The sequence below is a fragment of the Macrobrachium nipponense genome, chromosome 6 (assembly GCF_015104395.2).
Source record: "Macrobrachium nipponense isolate FS-2020 chromosome 6, ASM1510439v2, whole genome shotgun sequence".
In the NCBI taxonomy this organism is placed as follows: Eukaryota; Metazoa; Arthropoda; class Malacostraca; order Decapoda; family Palaemonidae; genus Macrobrachium; species Macrobrachium nipponense.
The window spans coordinates 96,867,992-96,883,266 of record NC_061108.1 but is presented as its reverse complement, the minus strand read 5'-3'; the positions used below and the strand labels follow the sequence as shown (position 1 = coordinate 96,883,266).

The 15,275-nt window shown below is 45.3% G+C and overlaps 1 protein-coding gene across 1 annotated transcript in view; it reads left to right on the top strand.

The window, feature by feature from the left end:
- The window catches only part of LOC135216400 (signal peptidase complex catalytic subunit SEC11A-like), a 102,698-nt gene that overhangs the window by 6,795 nt on the left and 80,628 nt on the right, over positions 1-15,275 (top strand). The window contains exons 2-3 of the mRNA XM_064251690.1: positions 220-329; positions 10,218-10,367. Coding sequence (XP_064107760.1) covers positions 220-329; positions 10,218-10,367 — 260 coding nt within the window. The remainder of the gene's footprint in view (positions 1-219; positions 330-10,217; positions 10,368-15,275) is intronic.

The following is a 15,275-nucleotide window of genomic DNA, read 5'->3' as shown; positions in this document are numbered from 1 at the left end:
GTGGTTGACTGTAGATGGTGCACTCAATTATGTATGTAATACTGCAATGCAATGTATCGGGGGATACATACTTAGATATTATTGACTACATTATTGGTTTGCTATGGATTCTTAGGTATTCATTGTGTTACTGTTTTGTGATGTAGCTTCTTTGTTGTATCAGTGATCATTATATATACTACATGTCTTTGTTTTATCATTTGTCTTTTCTCCTTGCAGTTATTCTATCAGGTCTTGAACTTTGCCATGATTGTGTCATCAGCCCTTATGATTTGGAAAGGCCTAATGGTTGTGACAGGAAGTGAAAGTCCTATAGTGGTTGTGCTAAGGTAAAGTCACTCGTCTTTCTTGTCTCTTTGGTTTAAGTTTGATGCTTAGAAAATTATGATTTTGTACATTCAACTTCCCTGTCAGATATATACATAGCTATAGACTCAGTCGTTCCCGACAGAAATTCAAATTTCGCGGCACACACGTTACAGGTAGGTCAGGTGATCTACCGCCCTGCCGCTGGGTGGCAGGACTAGGAACCATTCCCGTTTTCTAATCAGATTTTCTCTGTCGCGGGTACCGACGACATCGTTGTTGGTTCCGCCTGACCTGAGATTCATTTTTCTTCGCCATTATTCTTCTGGACTGTCTTTTTTGGTGACGTACTGGATTGTTGGTTTGGCGTACGTTTTAGTGGACTGTTTTTGGATTTCGCTGTGGATTTTTCTCAGAATGTGTGACTCTAGTTATGCAATTAGAGTATGTGTGAATGAGGGTTGTAGTGCGAGACTACCGAAAGGTTCGGTAGATCCGCACACGGTATGCAAGCGGTGCAGGGAGCGTGAATGTTCTTTCACTAATACGTGTGAGGAATGTAAGAATTTGAGTGAGGATGAATGGAAGACTTTAACTCCTACTTGAAGTTGGAGAAGGATAGGATTAGAAAAGCTTCTTCACGAAGCTTGAGTAGATCTCGCTCTAACGAGTTAGTTAGTGTTACGGTATCCCCTATCCAAGGTGTAGTTGCATCCTCCCCATCAGTATCAGCTCCTTCTCCCTTCACAGAACCCGCAGATTCGTCTTTGGAAGTTGTGGATTTGAAGGCTGCCCTCAAAAGGATGGAGCTCAAAATGCGAGCTTTGGAAGGTAAGCACAGTGCAGTGGATAGTGATTTCAGTGTACCCAGTGCAGTGGAGGGGGCGTCTGATCGGCTCTGCAACGCTCCCAGGCCTAGACCTCTTCCAAGCTCCCAGGCCCAGAGGAGAAGGAATGTCAAAAGCCTTACGGAGGTTGTGGAGGATCCCCACCGATCAGGCGTCCCTTCGGCAGGATCTGTGTCGTTCCAGACTGCCAAGGATCGCCGTTGCAAAGGCATCCTGAGAGAGTGCTTCTCGTCTTCGGATTCTGCGTCGCCCAGGCGCGGCTGGAGCTCTGCCGAACAGTCGAGGCCCTTGAAGAGGAGTTGGAAAGCGCCTACCCTGGATTCAAGCCCTGAGCGCTTCTCAGAAGGTTCTCCTGTGATTAGGAAGAGAGCCAAGAGAGACCTTTTTTCGCCAGCTTTCGAAAGGGAGTCCCCTTCTCCCTCCAGGCCTCCGTTTCCTCCTCCTGACAAGGAGCGGGAAGATCCTACAACGAAGATTCTATGTAACTTGCAGGAGCAAATCTCGTCCCTTGTAGGAGTGCTTACGAAGAATCCTCCGCGCAGGAAGGACACTTCTCTTCCCGTTAAGAGGTCCTCTCGTCCCCTGGACGTTCCTAGCTCTAAGCTCCTCTCTACAGCTCCTCGTTCTAAGAAGAGAGCCTGTGATACGCCCGCTTCTCACTCGTCTCCTCGAAAGCACGAAGCTTGGGAACACTTAGCGACCGAGTTTTCGTCGTCTTCCGATCAAGAAGCGCCACCCAGCCGCGAGGCGCCAGCCAAGCGTGAGGCTCTTCCCAGGCGCGAGTCGCCAGACAAGCGCCAGTCTCCAGCCAGACGGCGGTCGCCAGCCCAGTTTGGATCCCCAGCCAAGCGCCAGCCGCGAGTCTCCTTCCGGGCGCGAGTTTTCTTCCAAGCGTGAAGCGCCTGCCAGGCGCGAGGCGCCAGTCAGACGCTTAGTTTCTTCAGAGAGAGAGACTTCTTCCAGGCACATGCCGACTACCAGGCACGAGGATCCTGCCGATCGCGATCCTCTTCCCAGCCGCGAAGCGCCTACCAGACACGAAGCTTATTCTAAGCGTGAGACTTTGGTCAGTCACAAGTCTCCTAGCTACAGAGAGAAGCTTAGCAGACGTTATCTTCTCTTTTCTCGATGTACCGGATGGACACAAGACTCCTTCCAGACGCCCTGAGCATGTTAGTCGCGAAGCTCTCCCTAACAGCTCCGTTCCTGGTTGCAGCAAGACTTTTTTAGTCACAAGACTTCTCCCAGCTTAGAGGAATCTTCCAGGCGCCAGGCACCAGTTCATAGATCTCCGGATTTAGTATGCTCTTCTTCAGACAGGAGCCCCTCTCCTCGAGGACAGAAGACTGTTGTATCAGACAACTCCTCTCTTCGTAAGCGCTCTCCTTCGGTTGATCGCTCTCCCCATACCAGAACGACGAGGCAAGAGCTGGAGGAGATTTCCGACGAGGAATCTACGAGAGTAGCGGCGCTATCGGACTACAAGACCTTGGCAGCTTTACTTATTCAGGAGTTTGGAGACTCCCTCAGTCCGACCGCCCCTCCTTCTCCTCGTTCTTTGTTTACGAGCACAAAGGCGACGAAATCCTCCTCCTTCCTGAAAATGCACCCGGCCATATCTATGAAGAAAGCCCTCCAGTCGGTAGGGGCATGGTTCAGCTCTAAGGAAGAAGCAGGGAAGACTGTCTTTGCCTGTCCTCCTTCCAGACTTTCAGGAAGAAGAGGCATTTGGTATGAGACAGGGGAAGCAATGGGACTGGCTTTTCCTTCGTCTGCAGAAGCGGATTTCTCCACTCTAGTGGATTCAACAAGGAGACATGCCCTGTCTGCAGTCAAGACCACATGGGGTATGTCTGAGATGGACCACCTCCTCAAGGGATTATTCCAGGTCTTGGAAGTTTTTAAATTTCTGGACTGGTCCCTTGGGGTGTTGGCCAAGAAAACGCAAGAACCGGACTTTCTTAGCCCCAAAGTTCTTCACAGCGTCTAGTCCTGTATGGACAAAGCTGTCCAAGACAGATCTGGAGAAGTAGCCTCCCTCTTTTGGGGCAGGTATACTTAAGAAGAGAGCAGTCTTTAGTTCCTTATTAACGAAATCTGTGTCTCCAGCTCAGAGGGCGTCCCTGTTATACGTGCCTCTGTCGAAACAGCTTTTCCCTTCTCAGTGAGAGACATCTCTCACTCACTCACTGAGAAGGCAACCCAGGATCTCTTAGCCCAATCAGCGAAGAAGACTCGTCCTGCTGTGCCACCAGTTAAGAAGGAAAGTCGGGCTCCTCAAGCGCCCTTTCGGGGAGGTCCTTCTTCGCGATCCGCCTCCAGAAAGAAAGGACCAGTCAAGAGAGGGAGGTCATCTTTTAGACCTTTCAAGAAGGAAAAGTGATTCGTTTGTCCTCCAGACACCAGTGGGCGCCAGGCTGCTGAAGTTCTTGGAAGCCTGGGCTGTGAGAGGAGCGGACAACTGGACCCTCTCAATCCTAAGGAAGGGATATCTCATCCCCTTCAAAGACAGACCACCCTTGACTTCGACTCCAAGGGAGTTGTCTGGAAAGTACAAAGACCCTGTCCTGCGAAGATCTCTCCTTCTCCTTGTGGATCAGATGTTGGAGAAGGGGGCCATCAAATTAGTACAAGATCCCCACTCCCAAGGCTTTCACAATCGCCTTTTCCTTGTTCCGAAAACCTCAGGGGGATGGAGACTGGTACTAGACATGAGCGCACTGAACCGATTCGTGGAGAAGAGGAAGTTCTCCATGGAGACCACATCTTCGGTTCTTGCGGCTCTCCGTTGGGGAGATTGGATGGTCTCCCTGGACCTTCAAGACGCTTATTTTCATGTCCCTCTACATCCTTCATCAAAGAAGTTTCTTCGTTTCATTCAGGGCTTTGTGCTTCGGCCTTTCGACGGCCCCCCAAGTTTTCACGGGCCTTATGAAGAACGTAGCCCGTTGGCTGCATTTGAAGGGGGTGAGCATCTCACTTTACCTGGACGACTGGCTCATCAGAGCCAAGTCAGAACAGCAACGTCTGTAGGACTTGTCTACGACCCTAGACCTAGTACGGTCTCTTGGACTTCTGGCGAACCTCGAGAAATCCCAGATGATCCCCAGCCAGAACCTTGTCTATCTGGGGATTCAGATGGATTCTCGGGGTTTTCGAGTTTTTCCATCTCAGGAAAGGCTCGATCGAGGCTTGGAAAAAGTCTCGGCCTTCTTAGGGAAAGAACGGAGCTCAGCGAGGGAATGGCTGAGCCTGCTGGGGACCCTTTCCTTGCTGGAGCAGTTCTTTTCCCTAGGGAGGCTCAACTTAAGACCTCTGCAATTCTACCTACAGAGGGTATGGAATCGGAAGACAGGAGATCTGTCAGAGATATGTCCCTGTCGATTCAGAGCCCGCACCTAGTGTTGTTCTCCGACGCGTTGGAGACAGGCTGGGGAGCAACACTAGGAGCGAGGGAAGTGTCAGGCACCTGGTCAGGGGAACAGGTGTCCTGGCACATCAACTCAAAGGAGCTTTTGGCTGTCCATCTAGCCCTAAAATCCTTTGAATCAGAAGTCAGAAGTGTGGTAGTCCAAGTCAACTCTGACAACACCACGGCTCTGGCTTACATTCGAAAACAAGGAGGGACCCACTCTTTCTCCCTCTACAAGTTGGCAAGAGATCTTCTGATTTGGGCGGAGGAACGAAACATTACTCTCCTTACAAGGTTCGTTCAAGGAGAAAAGAACGTGAGGGCGGACCTGTTGAGCAGGAAGAACCAGGTCCTTCCAACAGAGTGGACCCTCCACCTCGAAGTATGTCAAAGGCTTTGGAACCTGTGGGGAAAACCACAGATAGATCTTTTCGCCACGTTCCTCAACAAAAGGATGGACAACTTCTGCTCGTCGATTGAGGATCCGAGAGCCATAGCAGTCGATGCCCTCCTCCTAGACTGGTCGGGCATAAATGCCTACGCCTTCCCACCATTCAAGTTGGTGAGGGAAGTACATAATAAGAAAGTTCATGGCCTCGACGGGAACGAGACTGACCCTCATCACTCCTTACTGGCCCGCACAAGATTGGTTCACAGAGGTACTGGAATGGATAGTGGACTTCCCCAGATCTCTTTCTGTAAGGACAGATCTGCTCAGACAACCCCACTTCGAGAGGTTTCACAAAAACCTCCCCGCTCTCTCCCTGACTGCCTTTCGACTATCGAAAGACTCGTCAGAGCGAGAGGCTTTTCGCGAAAGGCTGCCAGCGCGATTGCCAGAGCCCGTAGGTCCTCAACCTTACGGGTGTATCAGTTGAAGTGGGAAGTCTTCCGGAGATGGTGCAGGTCGAAGAACCTGTCCTCCTCCAGCACCTCTGTGAGCGAGATTGCTGATTTTCTTCTCTTCCTGAGAGAAGAATCTCATCTAGCTGTATCTACGATTAAAGGATACAGGAGCATGCTTTCCGCTGTCTTTAGGAATAGGGGCCTAAAGATAGCGGAGGACAAGGATCTTCATGATCTTATTCGGTCCTTCGAGACATCCAAGAACAGGTCCTCACTTCCACCTAGTTGGAATCTTGACGTGGTCCTCAGATTCCTTACTTCAGAAAAATCTGAACCTCCTCATCAGGCTTCCTTTAGAGACCTTACAAGGAAATGCATTTTTCTCTTGGCCCTCGCAACGGCCAAGAGGACAAGTGAACTACATGCATTGGATTCTAGTGTCGGTTTCAGAGGAGACTCGGCAATATGTTCTTTTAAGACATTATTTCTGGCAAAGAACGAAAACCCTTCAAAGCCTTGGCCCAGGAGTTTTGAAGTGAAAGGACTTTCCCCCTTGGTAGGGAGGGAAAATGAGAGGTCTCTTTGCCCAGTCAGGACACTCAAGTTCTATCTTCAGAGGAAGAAACAACTTAAGGGTTGCGTACAGAGTCTCTGGTGCGCGGTAAGAGACCCCAGGAGACCCATGTCTAAAAACGCCCTGGCCTTTTTTGTGAGAAGTGTGATCTCTGAAGCGCATGAGAAGTGCCATGATGACTCCTTCAAGCAGCTTAGAGTTAAGGCACATGAGGTGCGAGCAGTTGCGACGTCGCTATCTTTTCATAGAAATATGTCGATGAAGGACATTCTAGCTGCAACGTACCGGAGATGCAACTCTGTCTTTGCATCCCATTACCTGAAGGATGTTAGTTACGTACAACAAATGCTTCTCTCTTGGTCCATATGTATCTGCGGATTCAGTGCTGGGACAGGGAGCTGGTACTGATCCTTAAATAGTTTAGTTAGTTTTTTAATTATTCGGTGTTGAGTTTTTAGGGTTGTTTTGAAAGGATGTTCGGGGATAACTCCTTTCAATCTTAGTACTAACCCGGGTGTTAGGATCAGGTGGTCGGGATCGGTGTTGTGCTCCTTGATGATGCCATTAGGCAAGGTGTTTTGTCATTTAAGTGGATTAGCACCCATTGACAAAGATCCTCAGGCTCTGTCGAGTAAGCGGACAAGACCCCATTGACAAGTCCACAAGAACTCTTAGCATGAGGTCACTACCTCGCTGAGGCTCTTGAGGCGAAGCAGGCTCCTGGGCAGTAGCCATGAAGTCTTCCGCTTAACCAGATAGGAACCAAAGTTTTTTATGTTTACCTACAACGTATGTTGGTTTTCCTGTCTATTTCAGTAGTTAGCTGTCTCTTACCCACCACCAAGGGTGCCAATCAGCTATGTATAGTATATCTGATAGGGAAGTTGAATGTACAAAAATGATATTGTTATGATACAATAAAGTTTTGTACATACTTACCTGGCAGATATATACAATTTAATGGCCCACCCAGCCTCCCCTCAGGAGACAGGTGGAAGAGAAAATCTGATTAGAAAACAGGAATGGTTCTTAGTCCTGCCACCCAGCAGCAGGGCGGTAGATCACCTGACCTACCTGTAACGTGTGCCGCGAAATTTGAATTTCTGTCGGGAACGACTGAGTCTATAGCTATGTATATATCTGCCAGGTAAGTTTGTACAAAACTTTATTGTATCATAACAATATATTTTTAAATAAGTTACTTAGGAAATACATAATTACATTGCTATTAGTTAAGCCCAGACCTGAACTTATCAGATGAATTGGATCTGGGATGGAATGTTCTTTTAGAGGAGAGAGAGGCGTCAGGGATATGGTTCCCAGAACAAAGATCTTTCCACATAAATGTTGTGGCGGAATCACTAGTGGAATCATAAGCTAAAAAAAAAAAATTACAAAGGCGAGCAAGACCTCCCTACATTATGTTAACCACTCTTAGCATACAAATTTCCCTCAGTCACACTTTCCCCATTACATTACATTAATTACTAACAGGAAACTTGGTACAGCAAGGCAAAGATCACAATCTCAAACACATTTACTCACCAGAAAACTTGACACAATCAGAGTGAGATGTTGTGCTGTTCACTGGATTCAGTCGCTAAGACACAACAACCGCTGAATATCATACACCAAAAAACCAACCAAGCACCAAAACCACACAATAACTCAAAACATCACAACAAATCATTACACAAACAAATCCCCATGACACCATAACTTCACACAGCTCAACAAACACCAATCAACACGGAGACTACACAGCAACTCAAAACACAAACAAACCAACAACACAAACAAACACCAATCTACATCAAGAGTTCACAACTCACAAACAACAATTCACAAATCAAAGACAACAGAAACTCACAAGCTCAGCAACCTTCAGATGGACACAAGCTCAACAATCTTCAGACGGACACATGTAAAACAATCTCTATTACACAACATCAAAACAATCCAGAAAACACACAACAGCAACTCACTACCTCTGCCCAAAAAACTGCCTTTCTTGACTGATTGACAAATACAGACTGATCACACTGAGGGACCTGGGGCAACCTGAACAAGATGTAAGGTCTGTAAGGTCTCTCTCTCTTACAGCGACCCTTGAGGACGTTGTCAAATGCAACTATGTACTACATCACTCCATAATGTGAAAGAACTCAAGGCAGTACATTTAGGCCTTAGGCCATCAGTCTTTCTCTCAAGAAGTATAAAACAAGACAATTGTAGTCCACTCAGACATTACGAAAGCACTCTCTTACATAGTGAAGCAAGGAGGGACTCTGCCTTTCTCTCTGTACGAGGCAGCGAGAGACTGCTTATGGGCAGATCAGTGAAACCAGGATAATTACTAGGTTTGTCCAAGGAAGGATCAGTGTTTTAGCAGACGAACTAAGCCGTCAGGGACTACTCCTTTTGATGGAATGGATCTTGGATCCACTGGTTTGCTTAGACCTGTGGAAGACTTAGGGAAAACCAATGATGGTTCTTTTTGCCATATCTCAGAACCATTGTCTTCCTCTGTATCATTCGTCAGTACCAGATCCCCAAGCCTGGTCAGTAGACACTTTCCTCCTGGATTGGTTGAACAAAGATCTGTATGCCTTGGTCCCATTCAGTTTGATAAGACATGTGTCAAACAAGTTTATGTCTCACCAGAACGTCTCTCTCATTCTGATAACACTTCTGGCTGTCGAAGGAATAGTTCCCCAATGTCATCAGCCACCTATTGGATTTCCCAAGGCTGCTTCCACAAGAAGCAGCTACTCAGACAACCTCATTTCCAAAGATTCCACTAAGGACTGTCATCTGGCCCTGAGAGACTTCAAACAGTCAAGAAACTCCTTAAAAAGAAAGGATTTTCTAAAGCGACTGCAGAGTTTATTGTTAGATGCAAAAGGCAATCCTCTGATGACGTTTATCAAAACAAGTGGAGAATCTTAAGAGAATGGTGCAGGAGCACCAATATCTCCTCTTCTCATACTTCTATGACCCAAATAGCAGACTTCTTATTGCATTTAAGGTTAGCAGGGAGACTTTCAACATGCACCATTTATGGCTATAGAGTGATGTTGGGTTCAGTGCTTTGTCATAGAGGATTGGACTTGTCCCCAAATCCAGACATGTCAGACCTTATTAAGTCTTTGGACACTCCTAAGAGGAAAGATTCACTTACTGTCCTTGGAACCTCAACATAATGTTGAAGTGTTGTCAGGTCCCCACTTTGAGAGTTTGCATTCCATCTCCTTAAGAGACTTGACTAGAAAAACCCTTTTCCTGATATCTTTGGTGATGGCAAAAAGGATCAGTGAAGTACATGCCCTAGATAAAAGGCTAGGCTTCCTGAAAGGAAATGCTACCTGCTCTTATTCATTTGATTTTTTTGGCCAAGAATGAGTCACCCTCTAACCCATGGCCTCGTTCTTTCTCTAATAAGAGCATGACAGAAGTTCTGGGATCCGATAATGTGGAAAGATCGTTTTGCCCAGTGAGGGCTTTAAATTAGTACTTACATAGAACTAAGGACATTTGCTCTGACTTGTAGTTTATGTTGCTCTGTCAAGAATCCGTCTTAAGAGCATGATCCGCGTTGCACACTTGTCAATTTAAGAAGACATCTTCCCCTTATATAAAGTGAAAGCTCATTGGATCAACATTTCACCATAGGAGTTAAGATCATTGAGAGGTGTTTAGGCAGCTCAACACTTGCAAGGTTTAACTATTTTACAGCCAACCATCTTCACAGGGACTTCTGACTATTCTTATCATGTTCTCAGTCTCACTAACAATTCATAGGTCACTTAACACCCCTAACAGAAGGTCCTGTCAGTCTTTCTTTATGGATAAATCTTTCATGGAAGCCCATTGAGAGAATAGCTATGTGACTTATGGCTAAAAATATATATGTAACAATTAAAGCATATGACTTTTATTAGGTTATAATTTCTACAATTTGCATGATGCAGAGTAAATACTCATGGACCAACCTTAAAGCATTCTAACTTATTGTTATAATTGAAGTACAGTATTTTGAAATAGTTATTGTAGTTGGTGCTTACCTTTGGCTATGAATGTTCTTTGCACTAGATTTTTTTTTCATCGTAAATTTAAATGTGGCAGTTGCTCATACTGAGGAAGCAACCAGGTGATAATCTTAAATGAATTGAAGTATAACTGATGTGAGGCCAACCCCAAGAAATTAAGTTTTATCAAATTTTCTTTTTAGTGGAAGTATGGAGCCAGCTTTTCATCGTGGAGATTTACTGTTTTTGACGAATTACGATCATGAACCCATTCGTGCCGGTGAAATTGTTGTCTTCAAAGTTGAAGGGCGTGACATTCCCATTGTTCACCGTGTCATCAAAGTTCATGAAAAGTAAGTTTTTTAAATTGCAAACCATTTAGAATATGCTGCGTGGAAGATACATTAAGTATGGCTTGCATTAAGGAGTAAATTTCCTGTGCCTGCTATTTACTAACCATTTCAGACCTGATGTGGCTTTGTTTTTTGGGAATATCATCAAGGCTATTGATCAGACAGTTATGAGTTTACTCTTACAATTTTGAGCTGCAGTCAGTGAGCAAAGGTTCAAACAACTCGACTTAGTCCCCTCCCTTTCATCAGTTCCACCTTTCTTCCTTCCCCCACAAACACGCTCCCCATTCCCCTCGGACACCTGTCCTTATCACCTCCCCCTACAATTCTCTCTCTCTCTCTCTCTCTCTCTCTCTCTCTCTCTCTCTCTCTCTCTCTCTCTCTCTCTCTCTCCCTCTCTCTCCTCTTCTCGTACTCTCTCATCTCTCTCTCTTCTCTCCTCTTATCTCCTTCTCTCTCTCTCTCTCTCTCTCTCTCATCTGAATAACACAACACACTGGAAAATATAAATGCATACATTGCACATTATTATACTATTGCATGATTTTGCCACTATAACAAAAATGTGTACGTTTATCCAACTGAGTTGAGTGGTTTTTTGCTAATGAGCTCCACTATGATGTTCAACCTTATTTTACTTCGTTGCCTAAGAATTGTCGTGGGAAATTATATTTATGGTCTTAGATTGTAAGTACATGTGTGTACGGTCATTTTTCTGTACCTGTTGTTTGATTTTTTGTATACCTAACATGATGAGATAGATTGGACAATGGGCATAGCTATTGTACAATGAGATGGTGTCAGTAAAATTGTAAAATAATTAATATTAGTTGTACAGTTAGTGGATAATGAAAAACACAAGGATTCATAGATTTAATTTTAATCTTCATTGGTGTCTAGGAATAGGCATCTTCATCACTGCAGTCAAAAGTGACAGTGATGGGTTCCACACTGTCATGGATATTGTCTGAGGACCAATAATCCTCCTCAAACTTCATGGCTTACTGAATGTCACCTTCCCAAATCTCTATGGTGGCACATGTTAAAAAGTTGGAGTGCAATCACACGTTTGCACCCATTTGTGCAAATATATGCTGTATGATTGTGGCACTCCTTCAGTACCCAGCGACAGAGCACTTTCTGGGATCACATGCCAGTAAACATTTATGGTATATTGCTCAAATATTGTATTCAAAACTGCCTACCGAGACAAAGCCATCATGTCCATTAACTATCGATTCATTACTACATCCACCATTTCTGTTCTTAAATTAATAAACAAAATTAATGTAGAATAATTATTTAAGTATGTGTAAGATTTTATATCTCCCTGTGGAGAGAGAGAGAGAGAGAGAGAGAGAGAGAGAGAGAGAGAGAGAGAGAGAGAGAGAGAGAGAGAGAGAGAGAGAGAGAGAGAGGGAGAGAGAGAGAGACGAGAGAGAGAGAGAGAGAGAGAGAGAGAGAGAGAGAGAGAGAGAGTTAATCCCAGAAAATGATGCCACTTCAGGTCTGAAATGGATAGTAGGTTATTTGTGTGAAGCTTATATAATGGATTAGAAAAAGTTTTAACCTTTATTTTTGTTTAAGTAACTTACCTAGTAATTACATAGCTAAGAATTTCTAAGTACCGATAGCTAAAATTTGAAAATTGCGCTAGTGATTCTTTTGTTTTGGTGTAGGTTGGTGCTCCACCAACTACCAAGGAATAGGTAAACTACTCTGCAAAGATGCTCAATTTAATTCTACTAGCTTTCTTTGAATTTGGATTTCAACATCCACTGAGTTTCCAGTAACTTCAATGAAGTAGTACAGTCATACCCCCACATACGATAGTCGTTACGCACGAAAAATCCAGGCAAAGACAAAGATTTTTTTGCTTCTGTGTACGAAAATAATTCAGGTTGCGAAAGGGTGTACTGTAAAGTCCGAGATTCACCCAGGCCGCCGAGAACAATTTTAAAATGCGCGCCGCCAACTCAGTAGACTCGCCACCATCCTCACGCTCTCCCACTGGTTCCTGATGCTAGTTACCTCCGTAAGATCCTGCTTTCGTATTGGTAAGCATCTATCCCATCATGCATCTATGTAAGGGAGTTCCTCGACCATTTCATTTTGACAGAGTTATCGTACACACGTAAATTCATGTTAGTGATTTCACTTTCGTTGTACTGTAAGTTACTTTATCATGTTATGTGTGAATTTAATTGCTTATGTTATTAGCCATGGGTCCCAAGAATGTTGCTGAAGTTCATGGAAAGAAGAGGATGCTTTCTATGGAGATGAAGATGGAGATAATCAAGAAGTATTTGTTAATGTGTTTCGTAAAGTTTAGTGTTCATGTTTTCAGAAGATGGAGATAATCAAGAAGTATTTGTTAATGTGTTTCGTAAAGTTTAGTGTTCATGTTTTCAGTCATTTTTTTTAATGTGTTTCGTAAAGTTAAGTGTTCATTTTTATGCATTCAACTTACCTGTCAGATATATACTTAGCTATAGACTCCGTCGTCCCCGATAGAAATTCGAATTTCGCGGCACACTCTACAGGTAGGTCAGGTGATCTACCGCCCCGCCGCTGGTGGCGGGAATAGGAATCATTCCCGTTTTCTAAGACAGATTTTCTCTATCGGCCGTGACAGCAACATTGTTGTTGTTACTCCTGATTTGATTTTCGTATTTTTTCATCGCTATTGATCTTCTAAGCCGGTTATTTTGGTGACGTATTGGATCTTTGGTTTGGCATACTCTTTCATGGACTGTTTTTTGGACTTGGTTTTGGATATTTCTCATGATGTCGGATTCTAGCTTTACGGTTAGAAGACAGTGTGTAAATGAGGGATGCATGGTGAGGCTACCGAAAGCTTCGGTAGACCCTCACACAGTTTGTAAGGGGTGTAGAAGGAATGAATGTTCAATTTCTAACACCTGTGATGAATGTGTAAATATGAATGAGGAAGAATGGAAGAATTTAAATTCATATTTAAGGAAATTAGATATGGATAGGGCTAGGAAGGCTTCCTCCAGAAGCGTAAGTAGGTCTCGCTCTAACGAGCCTATTAAATTAACACCTAACCCTAAACCTCTATCTTCTTCCTCTAGTACTAAGACTGCAAATCCGGCAACGGAAATTGCAGATCTTAAAGCTGCGCTACAAAGGATGGAACGTCAAATGCTGACGTTGAAAGGTAAGCACAGTGATAGTGAATTAAGTGTCCTAGTGCAGTGGAGGGTGCGTCTGATCGGCTCTGTCTCGCTCCCAGGCCTAGACCTCTTCCAAGCTCAGGCCCAGAGGAGAAGGAATGTCGAAAGCCTTACGGAGGTACGGAGAATCCCCACCGATCAGGCGTCCCGTCGGCAGATTCTGTGACGACCCGAACTGCCAAGGGATCGCTACGAAAAAAGCATCCTAAAGCAAGTGTTTTTTCTTCGTCAGATTCTTCACCGAATGTAAGGGGATGGAGTTCTGATGAACTGTCACGCCCCTTAAAGAGAAGTTGGAAGGCTCCAACTTTGGATTCAAGCCCTGAGCTTTTCTCCGATCTATCACCTTGTGAAAAGAAGAAAAGAAGATTGGTTCCTAAACGGAAATCGGAGTTTCCTTCCTCTTCTAGACATCCCTCACCTGAATCAGGGAAGGAAAAAGAGAGTGCGGCTGCAAAGATTATCCTAAATGTGCAGGAGCAACTTTTGGCCTTAGTAGGAGTTTTTACTAAGGAAACTCCCAGGAGAAAGGACTCTTTCCTTCCTATAAAGAAGACGAAGGGAAAGAAAGAAGAAACGGAAGTTTCGGCTTATACTCGGAGGAGTATGAAGAATGCGCCAAAAACGCCAACCTGGCGCAATGCGCCAGATGAGTTTGAGACTCCATACGAGTCAGAAGAGCCAGAAGCGCCAGATGCGCCATATGCGCCAGAAGAGCCAGCCTGGCGAAATGCGCCAGAAGCGCCAGAGGCGCCATATGCGCCAGAAGCGCCAGCCTGGCGAAATGCGCCAGAGGCTCCAGATGCGCCAGAAGCGCCACCCTGCCGAAATGCGCCAGATGCGCCAGAAGCGCCACTCTGCCGAAATGCGCCAGAAGCGCCAGCTTGGCGCAAGGAATCACGAGCGTCAACCCGGCGCAATGAGCCACAAGTGACAAATAAGAGACGGACTTCTTCCAAAAGACAATTAAGCCAGGAAGATTTGTTTGGCTTTCGGAAGGATAAACCTTTACCTGACAAGGACTCTAGTTGTCGCACAAGCGGCCGTATTCCTTGTCAGGACATAGGTCGTTCCGGAGAAAGCGATAGGAGAGGACATCCTTCGTCTGACAGAGGAGAAAGGTGTCGCACAAGCGACCATCGCTCTTGCCAGGAGAAGGATAAGGTCGTTTTGCAGGATCAACCTATCTCTCGTAGGGACGCAAGTTATCGCACAAGCGGTCGTCGTTCTTGCGAGAGTGGGGTGGATGTTGCAAGAGGCCAGTCTCCTACTGGAAATAAACAATCCTCTTCGGAATTGGATTTGGAAGAGATTTCGGACTCTGAAAATCACTCGGCTCCGGGTTTCGTCAGATTACAAGACGCTGGCAGCCCTCTTACTTCAAGAGTTTGGGGACTCTTTAAAGCCCTACTGCTCCTCCTTCTCCAAGGTCCTTGTTTACAAGCACGAAGGTCCCGAAACAATCATCTTTTATTAAAATGAAGCCAACCATTTCCATGAACAAGGCTCTCCGATTCGTAGGAAATTGGTTGGAATCCAAGGAGAAAGCGGGGAAGACAGTCTTTACCTGCCCTCCTTCCAGACTATCAGGGAAGAAGGGAATTGGTACGAGACGGGCAAACCACGGGGTCTAGCTCTCCCGTCCACTGCCGAAGCAGATTTTTCGAATCTGGTAGATTCGTCTAGGAGACAAGCCTTGCCATCAGCAAAG